We start from the raw sequence: 18,202 nt of genomic DNA on the forward strand, positions 1-18,202 counted from the left end.
AACTGTCTGTGTGGTTACTGCTCCCGAGTAAATGCGAGGCAGCTCTGACCCTTACTGAAAGTGAGGCAATGTATCTTGCATTTACCTGAGCTTTAAGCCTCCCTATAAAGTAACTAATGAGCTGTAAATCCACAATCCCTCTTCACACCTGGCAGTTTCTTCATGTATCTGGAGGCAATGATATTTTTGTGATTTGCCTGTGGTCACTGAAGCAGCATTACAGAAGTGGCAATGTAAGCCAGACCTACTGAGCTCCTGTGAACCCCTCTTCTCACATGGCCAGAATTTTCTTGTAGAGCTACTGTTCAATTTCTTGGCACATTTCCCTTTAAATGACAGTAATTCACAAGCAAACTGAACCACTTTTTCCTCATTAATACTGCAGAACATGCATTTACCACTTATGCAAAACAGATGGATCTCTAAAAGTACCTTCCAGATATGGTTTCTTCATTTCACACATAAAATATTTACTTTTTCAAAGATTCTTAAATTTAAAGTGTAAAAATGATGCTTTGGGAATAGCTTTATCCTAGCTTATTAAACATATTTCAACTCTAGGTTATTTAGAGTCCAAACTAAAGCAGGGTTCATCACCGGTGTTTTCCATCAGGGTGGTCCATGACACACCACAAACTAGCAAAGAGTTTTCTTTATTTTCCTTTTTTTTTTTCCCCCAGTGACTCCTACTACATGATTCTCTACTTAGACTCCATCACACTAGTTCAGGTTGACCACTGATACAAGCCACTGCCTACAGTCATTGCAAGCCCGGGATCACCGCTCTGGGTTTTCAGTGGCACTACAGGAATCACAACGGACTTGAATCCTCTGCATTTTTACTCCTCTTTTTATTCTGTATTAAAAAAAAAGAAAAAAGAAAAGGAAATCTGAACCACTATGTCACAATACACTGCCATGACATCTATTTACTAGTAAAATTGTTTTGTGTTCTGAGGCAAAACAAGACCAGAATGTTGTTAAATGTCTTGAAAAAGTTTGGTGTAAATTATACACCTCTGCACATAAAGAAAAAAAAATTAATTGTGGTACAGACAATAAATACATTATTTTTAGCCCTTAAAAGCTCCCTCATCATATTTTTTTATGCCGTGTCTATGGACTAACACATTCAAAAAGTAAAGAAGGAAAGCCCAGGGCTCAGACAGTCATTACAAATGTTAATGGATTTGATGAGTCCCTCCACAGCAGTCTCTGTTTCTTGATAATCACTCAATTCCTCACTGCAAGGACTCTCTGAAAAATGTGAACCATGGCTACAGGTGTTTTAGGATGCGACCCTGCTGTCACACTGACAGCAACTTTCTCGTTTCTTGTCATGGGGCATATATTTCACAGCATAATTCCAACCTTCTTGGATGTTTTCATTACCAGAATGCTCAACTGACAGTACTGCCAAATCTTGAATTTCATCTAAGAATGCATAATGTGAATGGGCAATGTCAGTGCTGTCCCTTACACTGTATGTATGTACACATACAACACTTAAGTGACTTTAGTGAAGCTCCTTCTTTTTCTTTTTTTTTCCCCATAGTTTTTTTTTTAGCAATGGCTCTATCAACACTAGTTGATTACACAGTGTCTGGAAAACATCACTGGACTTCATTTCAACCTGTGCCAACTATCTCTTTCCACACAGTTCCCAGGCCTAATCTGGTGGTTAGAGCACCCCAAGGCCCATTCACAAAAATAAGGAGTCCAAAGGGTTGCTAGCAGGGACACCAGCCTGTCACTGTGATATTTTATGAAAAATCCCTTCACCAGGATTTCTTCTCCTGGGAAGCTGGGAAGGCTCAGTTTCTCCCTGTTTTGCTGCTTTGGAATGTGATTTGGAAAATTGTTTACCCAGCATGTGAATTGTTTTAATTTAATGACCAATCCCAGTCCAGCTCCTTCGGGACTCTGGTCAGTCATGGGTTTTTATTATTCATTCTTGTCTAGCCTTCTGCATCCTTTCTCTTTCTTTCATATAGTTTTAGTATATAATTTATTTTAATATAATATCATAAAACAATAAATCAGCCTTCTGAGAACTTGGAGTCACATTCTCATCTCTCACCTCGTCCTGGGGACCCCCACAACACCACACCACCAGCCACCCCAGGCCAGCTGGCCTCCAGAGCCCAGGAAAGTTCCTGAAGGCGTTTGTTTGAGCAGGGATGGAGTCAGAGAGCCTGGGAGTGCCCAGAGCCCTGGCAGCTGGCTCTGTGGCATCCTGGGGAGCTGCCTGCCCGGTCACTGCTGCTGCTGCAGACCGGCATTGCACGAGTACGGGGGCTGTGCTTCCTGCTGGAAATTTGCTGGGCTTTAGACTATCTCTGGACATTTTAAACTGGAAAAATCTTCAGTGATTTCCAAATAAAAGTCCTAAACACAGTCCATAACAGCCAGTGCATCAACAGTTTGCTATCCACAAACCTAATTTTCCAATTTTCTTGCTGTGAGGAGAGGGACAAACAGTAAAATGCAGCCTGCAGATCAGCTTTGTGTGAAGTAAGGCTTCTTGGAACCCCAGTTGAAAAAAAAAAGACATTTCCATTCCCCAACTCCCCAAATTCTATTTTTGGAGAGTTATTCTGCTGCAGTGGTTCCTCAAATTTTAGATTTATTATTCCAGGGTTTTTTTTTCCTGCTTCAGAATTATACATAATTATATGATCTTTTTATGCTGTGTGTTTTATTATGTTATGTGCTTTCTGTGAGACAGGCAAAAAAATGTGCCAGCCAGTTCTTTCCTTACTGACATCAATGGCTTTTGGCTCACGCTCTCTGTTCAGGATTTTCCTTCTTATCAAGGGTTCCATATTTTCATGTGGTTCAATTTTTTATTTCTTCTGGGCATTCTCTTTATTTTTATATTTTTTTTCTCTTTGTTCTCCAAGTAATTAATTTTTAGCTCTAAATTAAGCAATTTGCTTTTAACCAGTTGGCATTTTCATCAGTCAGCATATCCAAATGTTCATCTGTACCTTCCTTAATTCCATGTACTATATCAGCATTTCCTGTATCACTAATGCCTTTCTGCAGTAAGACTTACACCTCAGATTGCCCTGCTGTCTCTTCAGGCAATTATGTACTGTCTGTCCTTCTGGCAGGCACAGTGATGTCTTCCCCACTGTATTTCGGGTTTGAGATTAACATCAAACCACAGTAAGTGCCTACTGCAGACTTGATGATTCTCTGTGGAAATTTTAAGCTTTTAGTATTTTTTAAAAGGAAAAGAGAGTACTGAGAATATCAGGAAAACTCCATTAGCTTGGGCTTTAAGGTTTCCAGTTCCTCTAAACCCTTCCTGTTGGTTCATTCAGAGTCCATAGGGCACCCAGCAGTCCTGGTCTCCAGCCAGCACTGCTTGGTTTCTCCTACAGAAAACCCCAGGAAGTGAAATGGGATGGCACATGTGTAGACTTCAGCCTATGATAGTATGAGGGTGTGGATAGGCTTTCCACAGAATGGTCACAGACCCTCAGATCCAGCACAGCTACAACGATCTCTGCATCAATGTAAAATCCTTCAGCTTGGACTGTCCAGCCAACAAGAAAATCAAAGTGCTTGACACTTGTTGGCACCTACATGCTGCTTTCCCCTAAGATCCTAGCAGGAGACCGATCCTGTGCTGAGGTTTGGAATGCATGCTGCTGGGGAAGGCAACAAAAGCCTGTGTGTAACCTGAGATGTGCCTGCAGCTCCCACTCCTTTGTGCCTGTGACCCTGGCTCCAGCTCACTGCCTGAGAGGAGAGCAAGAGAGGAGACATGGTGGGAAGAAGCGAGGACAGGAAAAGGCAAGCCTGTTGAAAGCAGTACAGGGGACTGGGGAACCAATATCATGTAGGTTAGGGGTGGGGTGAAAGGCACATGAAAAGTGCAGCATGGGGGCACTCAAACACATGGGTCTGGGGGAAATCAGGCATGTCTGTCACAGGATGGGTTTTAGGAGGAAAGGAAGCCCCAGCACAGTGCAGACATGGTTCTTGGAGAAGTGAGAAGCTGCAGCACAAGGACTTGGAGAGAACTGGGGTCTGATTCACCAGGTGAGGCTGTGGTGGGGATAGGATAGACACTTTAGGAAATTGGCCACAATGACAGTATGGGGTGGTCCTCTGTAGAGATGTAGTTCCAGCCTCCACATGTTATTTACAAAGCTACTGGAAAATGACAGGGATAAACAATAGATAGGATGTGGAGAAGGAGGGGGAAAGAGAGGGTGCAAAGTGAGATTCCAGGGAATGGGAAGCATCCTCTTCTGTGGGGACGAGAAAAAAGAGGAAGAGGAAGCACAGGTGCAGCATCAGCAACCACAGTTCCGCACCTGTCAGAGAGAAACCCTCCTCCCTATGTTTGCATGTGCACATTTCTGCATCCACTAATGAACCTCTTTTTTCTTCCTCATTTCTAGAGCCAAAAGATTGTTAATTCCTGAAGTCTGTTCTTACTTATTCTTTCCTGGCTGTCCAGTGTGCATTTTCTAGTATGTTTTTGTTTAGGAAGGTTAGTTTCTTGCTACACAGCAGAAATATTTGTGTTAAATCAACTCTACAAAGGAGCCAAAAATGTGAAAAATGCTCTGGAAGCAGAAAAGAAATACTTGTGAGGAAGGAAAGGAGACAGTACAGGAAAACTCATTTGCTGAGAAATGCAGCTTATGTCTTATCAACTTAATTCCAGATAAGTCCTCATTTTGCTGTGAAGACAGATGCGATAAATATGTTAACGGCAGATTTTGATAGCTCAGTTTGTAGAACTGCAAAGCCAGATGGAAGTGATAATTTTTCTTTCATTTTAATTTTGAAATAAAAAGCAAGAAAGCAAGAAAGTTCTTGGTATCTTAGCACTGTAATGACTTTTGAAAGGATAATGGACCTTAGCACAAAATGACGATTAACTATCATGCCCTGATGCTCCTATTCTATTAAATTCCAGTTTCCTTGGCTGGAATTCTCTCGGCTTTCTTGCCAGAGATGAGCAGATTACTGCTTGTGAGTGACTTTTCCAGTTCCACATTCATGAAGTTATTCAGCAGCAATCCAGCTGGTGGATATTTTACTGATTCTACTGTTACTCTGGTTAGATACATGACTAAACAGACCATTGATAGCAGCATTGGATGAAGCTAACCACTTTTACTCCTTATCAGGGGTGAAATACTGCCTTTTTTGTCCCTTAAGCAGTGCCTTATGGTCTTAGGAGAACAAGGATAAATTGTGGCTTTCCATGCATTGATTAAGATTCCATTTAGCAATACTCGGTGTGGACCCTTTGCTTCCATTTAATACAAAAGCACTGAGGGACATAGATTAACCTCTTCTTAAATGTTTAGGATATTTACTGCATGAACTGATAGGCAAAGAGAAAGCTAGAAAACATTTTGCTGCTTGAATCCTCTTGCAACTCTATCATGTTTGAGAATTCATCTGCTGTCTCTGGACTTTGCTGAACTGTGCAGACATCCGTGTCTCTGCAGCAGTGCACCTTGCACACAAGCAGAGGCAGTTCTCACACTCATCTCAGGTTCTAGTCCACACTGGATGCCAATCTCATCCAAGCCAGTGACTCACATGACCAAAAGTATGCAGTGAAGCATGCAGCCCTGCTCTTGGGCCCAGAGTTTCCTTACCAAGGTCAGAGAACAGCAGGAAGAGACAGCTGGAGCCTCTCTGCCCCCACAGCCTTGCTGCAAGCTGAGGCAACCAAATCTGTAACTAAAGGTGACCCATGATTGCAGATAATCCTCAGGTATTGGCAAAAACCAGGCAGATCCTAGTCTTCTGTGGACTCATGCAGCATTTTATTTTATCCTGGAGCTCCGAACCAAGCAGAGCTTCCCAGCTGATGTGCAAGGAAACCACTCACCACTCTCCAGCAAGCAGCCAGAACTCCCTAAGCACCAGGCAGGGAGCTGCCTGCAGGAGGAGTGTGGCAACTCATGCAGCACTAAAGCTTATCCCAGGCTGCCACCTTGTCAGGCTTAAGTTCAGCTCATTAGGACGCTCATCTGTTATTTATGCAAATAAGCCTATGCATAGTCACAAAATATGCAAAGATGGCTATTTATCAGTTTGTCACAGTTTCTGACTTTCTGAACCTTCAGACATTCCTGATACATTTGAAAAGAAAACACAATGTCCCCTAGCACTGCACAGGGGCCAAGGCAGAGCCTAGCTGCTACCATCCACGTCTTCTCAGAGGACTCAAGGTGCTCAGGATAGAAAAGATACCGCATTCTGTTTGACTTTAAACACAGTATGTTACAGCTCAGGATGTTTAATCTAGTGAATAAAGGATCTCTACTTGTTTCACCTTCCCAGGGGAGGAGATTTACAATATGCATAACTCCAAGCATTCTGACTGCAGTTTATTATTTATTGATAAAAGGCACCTGCCCCTCAAAAAATTTAAAATGTCTTCTGAAACAGTGTTTAAATTATCTCCTTTGGACAGCTGCAGTCTGAGGTTGCTCTCACTCATGAATGTGCAAAAGAACCTCAGCTCATCCCTCCCCTACCCTTACCGCTCTCTTCTCACTTTAGGAAAATATTATCCTCCGCATGAGCCTGATCAGGAGTCAGCATCCACCTGCTTTTCTGCACACACAGCCATCAGTAACTGCAGGAGGTTGGAATCCTCCTGACAAGGGTACAAATTGACCAGAAACAGCTTTAGGGAATTTTCCCTCAGTTCTTTACCCCTGGCCAGTACCAGGATGGTTGCTTGCCTGTGAGCTCCATGGACAAGTTTCTCATGTATCCTTCCTTCCACAACAGGATGTCTTATTTAAGCTGCTCAATGTTCATTGTAAAAATTAGAAGAAAAGACATGTCTGCAGTGAAGACAGGAGAAAATGACACATCTTTTTTTGGTAGTACCCTTATCTTAGGGAGCCACCTTATCCATTCAATTCTCCTATAGACTGTTGTAACCATCTCCCAGGTTCTATGTGGAGCTTTGGGCCTGCATGTGGTCTTGGAATTGAGGAAAGAGAGAAGGAACACCTCCAGCAGGCAAAGAGAGCTACTCACAAACGCTGCCCTATCAGAGGCTACAATTCAACTTCAGTTTCATACCAACACACAAAAAAATATCTCCCTCTGTATCCCCCAAAATAAAATAACATGAGTTACACTTTATTTAAAGCATAGCAATCACAACACAGTGTGCTCAGTCCACTCTGACATCAGGATGATGATCTCATCAGGAGAGACAATGGTAAGAGCAAGAGTAGGAAAACTTGTGGGTTCAGATAAAGATGGCTTAATAAATGAAGGTAGAGGGGGGAAAAAAACCCAAAGGAGAGATGCAAAGGCAGTCCCTCACAAGCAGACCGCTGTCCAACCAGTCTCTGAGTTATAGTTGCCTTCCTAGGCAAATCACCCCCTCAGTTTTTATTGCTGAACACAGTATTATGTGTCATGGATTATCCCTTTAGTCAACTGGGGTCACCTCCCATCTATGTCCTCTCCCAACCTCTTGGTCAACCCCAATGAACTTCCTTGGGGAAGCCTGGGAAATCAAGAAGGCCTTGAAACTGTGGGTGCAGGGCTGTAAAACAGCCAAAAGATTGATGTGTCATGAGCCCTGAATAAATCTAAAATCCAAGAAATACTTCACAGACTGATGTGAAGAAAATCAACTGCACCTCAGCCAGACCCAACACAAAGAGTAATGAACAAATGCATTGTCGTAGTTAGTCAGACATCAAGAAAATTGTCCTGGACGCGGCACTTCTTTTTAATATCCGCTTCTATTCTAAAATAACTGCTTTTTTTTTTTTTTTTTTTTTTTAATTTTTTTTTAATTTCAAACCTATTTCCCACTTGGGTGAGTGCAAAACAATGAATTCGAAAATTTCAATACAACCTGTCCCTCTGTGAACTTAATTCCACAATTTCCAGCTGAGCAAAATTATCTTTACATCACAAAAACATATGCTTCCCCTTAATAAAGATTTAAATACAGGCACTTCAAATCCCTCCCTTCACTTTTACAATGGTGCAGTAAAGGATTATCCATGCAAAATTATACAGCCAAGATCTCTGCTGTGAGTCGGCATGATTCCGTTGTTTTTCATGGATCAATTAACACACACTGGAGATTTTAGCCATTCCTGTCTGTAATTGCTAATTTGCCCATTACAGGGAGCTGAGAGACCATCTGTGTACATGGCATAAGGATGCAACAGTGAAATGAAGACTTTAAACCCACAGAACATGACCTGTGGTTGTAAGACATTCAAAGACAAGATGGGATACTTACCTTTGGAGCCTGCAGTACCTCAGACACATCTTGCTTAGGCACTGCAAAAGTAGGTGGTGGTGTGGTTGTTGGCTTTTTGGGAGGCCTGGGTGGTGGATGGAGGGTTAGATTTTCATATCTTCTCAACATATAGTATTCCTCTTCGCTGACCTCTTCCACTGTTGTCCTCGTCACAGGCGGTGCAACTGTCTGGACGTTTTTGTTGAGCAAATGGACCAACATGTGTAAGCGGTACACAGGGATCTCCCAGCTCTCCTCTGGACTGCTGGCACTACTGATCAGCAAGTAAGAGTCTGTGATTTCTTCTTCAAACTGCAGACCAGGAGCAGCAGCCAAGACATCCTTCTCAATGGAAAGGTCCCTGACGGACACTTTGACATTAAAAGGCAAATGGAATTCTTTGCAAATCTCGGAGAGGTGGTACTGTTTCTTGTCGTGAACCACTTCCACAAAGCCACCTTCCATGTACATAGGGAGGAGCACTTTTTTATATGAGTCACTTAGTATTTGCTCACAAGCTAAAACATCTATGAGTTTCTTTCCTCCCTCATATAGAACTTCACTAGTCTGGCATTGCTGAACTAGAAATTGATCTCCAACTGAAACAGAACAAAGCTCTTTATGAGGGGAAGTAAAGGCTTTAGTTGCTACAACATGAAGGTGTTCTTTTTCATTTCTCACTATCTCTAAGTCATAGGCAGTTGGAAACTCCCGAGGTCTTCTCTTGAACTTTCCTTTGTAGCTCATAGGGATTAAATAATGTCTTTTGGAGGAATCACTTCTCATCTCAGAGGCTAGGACTCTTGCTGCCTGGTACTTTTTGTAGATGACAATCTCTTTCCCTGTAGACAATAAGTTATAAGGTTTTTGGTTTCCCGAAGGCCCTTCCATTATCTGAGCAACCATAGGAAATTCTTTGCTTGTTCTCTCAAATATATCTTCCAAAGAAAGTGGCTGAAGGAAAGAGCTAATATCATAATGGTCTGTTACATCCTTGACCTCAACATCCAGATCTGAGAGGATATGAATTATGTCCTTTCGAACTGAAAAGAAAAAGAAATATATTGGGTTTTGTTTTCGAACTGACATTGAAATAAAATACACACCCTGTTGGCCAGATACCAAAAGTACCTTCCCTGAGGCATGCATGTCCATGTGTAAATGTGCACTACTAACTGGGCCAGCCAAAGTCTAATTGTTGTAATTTGAGAGATATGGTCATCAGATATGCATGAGACCACACAAATGAAGAGAGACAATAAGGTGTACAAGTGAACACAAAGTTTGAGAAAAAGAAAAGGCTAGTTCACTATTTCCCCCACAATACCTCCAAGTTTAATCAGTTGTTTATCTTCTCAAACTATTGGGTGCAAGCTGTATTTTTATTCTTTTACTTCATAGTGGTTTAGAGTTTCTCCAAAGAAATGAGTGGGGAAACATTTTTAATAAATAAATAGCATTTGGATCCATTAACAACATGTTTCTGCTATAGCCAGACTGGGGGATAAAAGGTATTTTGATATTTATAAGAATAATTAAAACATCTGTAATTATCAGGAAATAATATGACTTAAAAAATGGCAAAGTCTTTGTATAAACTAAGAGTAAGTTATTTTTATGAATTAAGACATTTTAATATTATGTTCCTCTCTGGAACTGTTGAATGTTTTTCTGCTTCACCTGGTTTTATTTGCTATCAGAACTGAGTGAGTGAATTCAACAACCTGACAGGGAGCAACAGCTCTTATACCACAACTGAAATTGCAAAATTTTGAACGCAAAACTTCCAAGAACAAAGCTGACTATGTAATTAAGGCTTATTTAAGAATTTGGCTCCAAGTCAGTGACACCACAGATCGCTGACCAAGGCAGTAAAATTTAACAAGCAAATAATATTTAATGACTCTCTTCAATAAGATTCATTCTGCATAGACCTACACAAAGGGATTGTATATGCTAGATTCACACTTCCTTGTAGCAGGACATACCAATATTTTATACTGAAAAGCTGGTATCGGATTTATTTTATATGACGGAGTTCTATGACACTAATTCAGGATCTGTTTGTTCTGACTCTGCTTTTGTCACATTGACACCTTGAGCTGATAAACATCCTGAGCACCAGAAGTAAAAGACAACAAAGGAAAATGACTGGTGAAAATGAAACTTTTTATGAGCATTTGTGAGAGTTCCACAGACACAACTTGTTCGTTATTAATAATGAGACGTAAAGAGGATTCTGCTCACAGCCTGTGAAAATGTAATCATTTATCCCAGTTATCAGGAATCTTCTTTTTAGAGTGGATAGTAATTCTCATAATTTATCTTGTGTCTATTTATAGTCCTCCTAAAAGGGGTAAAAATCCATTCTTCATGGTTCACAAGAAAGCAGTTATTCATGTACCATGAAGCCTACTTTTCCAATTTGTATTAGTTATTTAGGACATATGCAATGCTTCTTATATGTTGAAAACACCGAGAAATTTAAAATAAAAACAACAAATACAATCCTTATTGGAATAACTGGTTGGAAGACAAGTGAATACCAAATATTTCTGAATCTTCTGAAGATTTTCAGGAGCATTAAATTCCTCTTGATTACGCACATATATCTTAGTAGATATATCAATAAACCTGAGTTAACTGAGCTTCAGGAGATAAGCTATACCCCTGTATCTAGCTAGAGTTACAGCAAACATTACTTTTACATTTTACTTCTACATTACAGTTGCTTTATCTTGTGAAGTTATATTTTCCAAACTCACACATTAAATCACATAGCAAGCACAGCTGAATGTCTTATGATAAGCATATAATGACTATGGTATATTGTGTTAACAATCTCTGCCTGCTTTTATTTCTTTCTCTTTTGTCCATTTGTTTACATAATTCAACAGAGAAATGCTCAATTGTGAAAAGATTTCTTGCTAAATATCCTCTTGAATGCCATACTTCTGTTAGGATTCAATTTTTATGGAGCTCATTGGTTTGCTTCTAGTAAATGCAACAAGCAGCAAAACCTTCCCAAAAGCTAAGCTACTATCCTGCAATCAGAACCCTGTTGTATCAAGGTTTTGGTGGAACAACTAGTGTCATAAATATTTTGGAGTTTTTTAAAATAAAAACTCAGAGTGCAAACTTTTAAAGATACTGGTTTTCTAATCTTTCTGCTTCCTCAAACCTACAGGTTTCAGAAATTGTCCATGAGTTTTTTGTGTTTATATTCAGTTGATATTTGTTTCTGCAACAGAATAAAATAATATGATTTTCCTTACTCTAACATCCTTATTCTGAAAATTAAATGGTAATGAAGTGTATTGCAACATGTGCAATTGTTTTTGTTTTCTTTTCCTACCTCCTAGACATAGCCATATGAAGCCACCAAGGGGCTTCTCCATGGCTGAAGTCTAAGATGCAAAGAAAGAGAATCTGGGAACTTAACAGAATTCCTAAACTCAACCTTTTTACTATGCATATATTTTCCGTGAGGATTTAATTGTAGTGATCAACAAAATGGCAACAGAAAGAAATGCAAGGTAACAATCTAAACTAACAGATGATAAAGATATACTAAACAAAATATTATTTTTATCTTTCTTCCTCTTGAAACTAACATTAGTGGCAAATATGGATAAGGAATTTTTAACAAACTGAAACTTTCATGGCTAGTTTAAGAAAATGTTGTGCATTTAAGGGTACTTTTTTACTTAGCTACACCAAGTTCAACAGAACACAGATTGTATTCCTACTTACATTTCATTACTGCCTGCACTTCGTAGACAGGCATGAGAATCAAACAGCCATCAAAGTTCTGAGGAAGTGGACTAGAGGAGTCCCACATATGTAAAGTAGTGGAAAGTTTAACAATCCGGTTTCTACCCTTAGGGATTTTCCACTCTGCAATCTCTTTTAAGGTGTACATCTGGTCATCTTCACACTCATAGAATTCTCCTTCTTGTGAAAGGGGCAAAGTAAAGGAATGAGACTCGTTATTTCTGACCACGACACAGTTCACAGCCATTATTCCGTGGACCTCTTCCACTGAGTTGAAGGTGATCTGCTCATCATGCTTGATAGTGAAATTTTCCAATTTTATATCCTTGGCACTGTAGAAAGAAGGATGGCCAAACCTTGTTGGCCCAATAGAGACTTTTCTTGCAATTTCTTCAATGCTGACATATGGAGTCTTATCTGCCACAACCTTATAAAGACCTAAGAACAGAAAACTTGCATTATAAAAAGGAAAATACACAAAGAAAGTAATTCCAAAATTTAGACTGTGAATGTATGGAAAATGGAGAGCAAAGCACATCAAATAATTCATAGATGATAGCTCAATTGCTAAAAATACGACTCTATAGAGGCAATATCAGCTGGTACAACACATAGGCAGCTGGAAATAACCCTTTCTGACAGGTATCTAATTTCTGACATCCAGCATTCTTAGTCCCCAGTAAAATTTTTCTTTGCCACAGAAAAAAAGAAAAATTATCCTAAATTCCTATCTGTCTTCTCAGGAAACCAGCCTTTGAAATGCAGATGTGGTATGAGGAAACACAACATTAATGTGATCAGTTCATGCAGGATAAGTTTCTTGTCTAAACATCAGTACCATGTAACCTTCCACACACAGACTGGGAATTCCTAGACCAAGTGTGTTTAAAGATACATCCCAAATGAAAGAGTAGCACCTACTGATAAGAAAGAGCAAATAGATTTTAGTGTATCTGACAGCCCCGTCCACCAGCTGGATTAATTCAAAGTCTGGGTGTTGTAGCACTCCAGCCATCACGAGGCAATTAAAATGCTGAAGTTCTGCAAGGCAGAAGCTGTATCTAAGCTTCCCAATCTCCTAGGGACATTATTACTTCATGTTAATCATGCCCTTTGGATCTGTCTCATTAGGAGTTTCCATTGCAAGAAAAATGTGTACATTTCTATATTTGCGTGAGAGTTTTCTTAAAGGAAGATGAACTGGAGGGTTGAGAGGACTAAAAAGCAGGTCTTAGCTGAACTGTGTGATTCAGCTGTCTTTCTCACAAGGCGTGGCAGAATTGTGAATGCTGCCTTATGGAATTGCAGTGCAGCTTCCTGAGACAGACATTGACAAAGACTTGCTTTCGAGGGAATATAAGCGAGAATAGAGGTTATTTCTAGGCCGAGTTTGCTAGTCACAACTAAACCAATAGCTACAGCTACAATGACAAAGAAGCCAAGCTCCCTGGCAGTCACTGTGCCTTTTGTCCCTTTGTCTGCCAAAGCAAGCCAGCAAAAATCCTATGGCTTTGCTCCTCCGTGCTATTGACTCCCCTGGATTGCAGAGAGGGCACTTTGTGGGTAAAGGTACACTCCCATTTTGGCTGTTAAGGAGGAGGCATGGGATGGGGTGTCAAAGAGCCTGGTTGACACCACTAAAGACACTTTTATGGCAGCTTCAAATCCCATGAGTAGTTTAAGCCATGTCTGAAAGATTTTAAATATCCTACCCAATCGTCCTCAGCCAAGTGCAGGATGTCCCAGCAGATACCTAGATTTCAGTAAGGTGAGATGCTGCCAGACCACACAGTTGCTGTTGGATCTTGGGAAGACACAAATTTCCTTCACTAGACCTCCCCTGACTGTGGGATTGTTTAACAAATTGGATCAGGAGATTTTGCTTCTCTTAAAAATAAGCAAGGTGCTTATTTTCTTCTGAAGTTTTCCATTACTGACTTTCACTACTGACCATAATCAACACAACTGAAGACCCTGCATGGTATCTGGATGTCCCTAAGATTGTATTTCTTTAAATGGATGTGTCAAATAATTACATCTATCACAACAGCCTTTAAAAAGTTGGGGGTTTTTTGGAAGGAGGTAGTTGTGGCTACAGGATTGCTGTGATTCTTTACAGCAGCAAACTCCTGTACTTTCACTTTGTAACTTTAGCACCACTCTTGTTAAAGGAGACATAATTAAGATTCTGTCTGTTGAGCAGCTTTTAACTGAATTCATCAACAGATCAGGCATATTTGGTTCTGTGTGTCCCATGTAGCTGCTAGTAACTCTGAACAAACATCTCTGAGGGCCTGTCAGCAGCCCAAGCAGTAATAACCTCTTTGATCTGCTGCAGAAATAGTCACCAGTTGCACCAATGTCACTTCTTTGTGCAGTTTTGTGCCTTCACAATTGTCTGTATGACAGCCAGCTTTTCCTGTGTGAAATCAGTACCCTTGTGTCAGTGCATTCCCTACATATATGTCCTCACTGCAGGAAAACCTGCAGGAAAGCCTCCAGGCTTTTTGCTGGGCTGCAAGGAACATGCATGAACTTTGTACATGCATGAATATACAAAGTGTAACTTGAACATAGTTTCAGGGGCACTGTACAGACAATGCAAATACAGGGTCAGCCTCTCCCGCTGATATTTGCAATGTTTCTCATTGCCATTTTAACACAATTATTAGCAAGGAAATTATCTACCACAGTCTTAATCATCACTGGAGCGTGTCAGTGCAGATCAACACAAACAGGTTCATCAGCATTTGGAAAGTATCACTGTGACAAGGCACCAGTGACAAACTGAACCTGTGGAAAAGACAAACAGTGTTCCAGTATCATGCTTTGCAAGCACAAGATGGGTATCATCTCTTGGCAGTGCTGGGAGAAAACAAATAGGAATCTTTTTCATTAAAAAGGATATTCAAAGTACTTATGATGCGTCCCAAAGGCAGTAACTATGCTTACCTATCAGTAAAACAGGAGCAAGTGTATGCCCCACACAAATTCCCCTGAATTACATCAAAAAGCCCCCATAAACTGTACAAAAAACTTCCAGTTGAAAATATTTGGCAAAGTACAGGTATGAAGAACATTCCTATCTTCTATGAGTTTGACAATAGTCTGAGGCTACTAATTTTGCTGGGCCTACAAAGTTATTTGGAAGACAGCTATTTCAGCAACAAACTGATGAACATCCCAGGTTGGAAAGCAGGTGTCATATGGAAGCATAATTATCAGATTTTATGCAAAACCAGACACCTGATTAACTCCTTGGCTCAGGCAGACTGGCTTTGTCAAGGATGGGAACAGAAGAATGTTTGCCTTCTGTTGTGGTGGTTTTTGTAATTTTGGTGACAGAATGCTTGCTTAGGCAAGAGAGGAGCCCTGTGGGCTTGCATACTTAGCTTCTGTATTGATCAGACTCCTGACACGACCTAACAGCCACCTCTGACTGGCCATGAACGTGCAAAGTTCCAGATGTTTCTCTCTACATAGAACATGGGTAAATATATAAAAGACTGTTTTGGTATGTTGGGTGGAATTCACTGCCATATTCTGACACGGTATCCTCTCATAAATGCTCTCCTTGATACTGTATATATGTAAAAAAAAAAACAGAACCATAAAAACCACAAACAATATTATCCAGAACAATTCAGAGTCTTATTAAAATCACTTTGAATCAAATTGCAAAAACAAATGTTTTCCAAATCTAAGATAACAAGGAAATCTCCAGGAGGAGGAGACATATGGTAAGTTTGAGATGCTAACATTTGGACATTTTGAGGTCAAGCAAAAATATTTTTATACTTTTTCACAAACCATAAAACGACTGAACCAAATTCACTTAGATTTTCCCAAGAGATCTTGGTGGACTGTAAGGGGGAAAGACAGATGGAAATAACAAATTTGGAAAAAAGTCCATCTGGTTTATCAAGATCTGGCATTCTTGCTCCTATAGATTTACTTTCTAAATGCAATCTGGTCTACAACCAAACTGTACTTGTGTCCAATGGTTTGAGGGAAAATAAAATGGTCATATAAGAAGAGTTATGCACATATACAATAATAGTGGGAAAATGTAATCATTCCACTCTAAGAAGCCTCTGTGACATTTCACTAGGTAAAGTCTGCCTAGACATAATACAATGAATGATTAGTAAGCCCCAAACATCATCAGCCCATCTTTTCAAGAAGTTGACACGGAGAGAGTTTGAGACTCTGAGAAAATTATTTCACTGGTGTGGGGGAGAAAACATAGCCAGAGGATCACAAGACTGAATGTGCTATGGGAAAGCACATTTTGATAGAAGGATATTTTTACCACTTTTTTACAGAAGAGTATATGCAGTTCTCTTTTACTGTCTGTAGTGTAAAATGTACCACTCTGGAGCTTTATGGACTTCCTATTTTCAGTCTTAATTAGACTCTTGAAGAAAGGGAGTATTTTACTCTCTTTCCCCCACAGAAAGCTGAGAAAACCAATAGTTAGGCTTGCCTAGTAGGGTAGCAAGCAGCCACCAAGAAAAAAGAAGAGCAGAACAAATTATCTTTCCCAGACTAGCAGTTTCTGTTCCCCAAGTAAAGTTGGGAAGAGCACAGTTTCTACCTTCTCTGGACATGACTTAATTGCTATTCCTCTTTTCCCACACCTCCAATACCCACTCACTACCTCTTCTGCTTCAGCATCCTCCTCCTCTCAATCCTGTCCCAAAAGCCAGCTCTTCCTCACCTAGTACTGAGATGAGCCTTTGAATGCCTAATCCCTGTTCTTCCACGGATGTGTTGGGTGGTCACTGACTTGCAGATGAGTGCTCAAAGGGGCAGTCATGCTCAGCTGTCGCTGTCAGACTGCGTAGGAATGAGCAGCAGCAACAGCCAGGGACGTCATGAGAACAGGGGCAGTCCAGTAATGTTTTTTGCAGAAGGAATAAAACAGAATGAAATGCAATCATTTGTGCTGGCAAACAATTCAGCTGTTGTGCAAATTACCTGCCTGTTAGTTTGCTAGTAGTGAAAATTGTAGTTCAAAATGTGGTTAGATGTAGTCATTGAAGTGTCTAGAGTAACAGCAGACTTCTATTATTTTACCCAGTGTATGAGCACAGAAAGAACAGCCCTGTCCTCTGAGGCATGAAAAAGAACAAATTAGAACGAGGATAAAAGAAATAACACAGATAGTGAACTTGCGGTTGCAGCGGTTTCTCTAATGCAGAGGGCAGATTAGGCCTTTATCAAGGATCTGAGAAGAAAAAAAGGAGTTCTGAAGACTGCAAGTACTTTCAGAAAGACAGAGAGTAGGGCTCATTTAAGGCCAATGAGCCTAGCTCTTCACTCTCAGAGCTGCTATCCCCAGAGTAACCTAGATAGGAGCATTGCTCATTCGTGCCAGTATGTGTGCAGTGAAAGGATACACGAGCCCATGGCATGCAAAAGAGCTCATGGCAAAGGAAATGGAAAAGAGCAAAGAGATCTCTTTGCATCAGCACTGGCAAGAGGGCACTGTACATACAATGTAAATACAGGGTCAGCCTCCTGGAGACCTGTGGAAATTTTTATTGAATTAAGTCAAAGGTGGCATGAAAAAGATCATCTGCAATTCAGTTCTGCACTTCGTTCAAGAGATGGGGGCAAGCCATGTTTCATGTGCAGTGTTTCAGTTAGATCTTAGCACGTCTATGTAATAAAGTGAAAAGGAAAAAGGTCAAGAAAGAGCAAGAGACTGGGAAATTTTGACTCTACAGAGCAGAATCATTCATCAGCTAAGAACTAAACTAGAGAAATGACAAATTTATATCTTACCAAATAGCTCTTGAATACATAAGAGTACATATACAGAGAAAAACAGGAAAGTGGTGCTCCCTGTTGGGCTAATAAGAAGTGTCATTATGCCCCTCTTCAGTGCTGCTGTTCAGTAATACCCATCATGTGGAGGATAATAATGATAAATTTCAGCAAAATGAACTCTGAATTTATTTTTCAAGTGAAATAACCCAGTTTTCTAGAACACTGGTTGGGAGAGTTCATAACTATGCATGAAAATTGTAGTGATTAGATCGAATTTGAAAATGTGCTCAGCAGGGCAACAGCATCCAAATGCCAGGTTGTAAAACTGATCACTTGAATGCAAATAAATCCCGATTCCAGGTTCAAGCATTTGAAATCACA

General features: G+C 40.3%; 1 protein-coding gene across 2 annotated transcripts in view; it reads right to left on the reverse strand.

Moving 5' to 3' along the window:
* The window catches only part of THEMIS (thymocyte selection associated), a 74,734-nt gene that overhangs the window by 40,584 nt on the left and 15,948 nt on the right, over positions 1-18,202 (reverse strand). For both annotated transcript variants that reach the window (XM_063151144.1, XM_063151145.1), the window contains exons 3-4: positions 12,026-12,484; positions 8,273-9,315 (exon numbers count right to left, since the gene is read on the reverse strand). In XM_063151144.1, the coding sequence (XP_063007214.1) occupies positions 8,273-9,315; positions 12,026-12,484 (1,502 nt within the window). The remainder of the gene's footprint in view (positions 1-8,272; positions 9,316-12,025; positions 12,485-18,202) is intronic.

This window comes from Melospiza melodia, chromosome 3 (assembly GCF_035770615.1).
Source record: "Melospiza melodia melodia isolate bMelMel2 chromosome 3, bMelMel2.pri, whole genome shotgun sequence".
Taxonomy (NCBI): Eukaryota; Metazoa; Chordata; class Aves; order Passeriformes; family Passerellidae; genus Melospiza; species Melospiza melodia.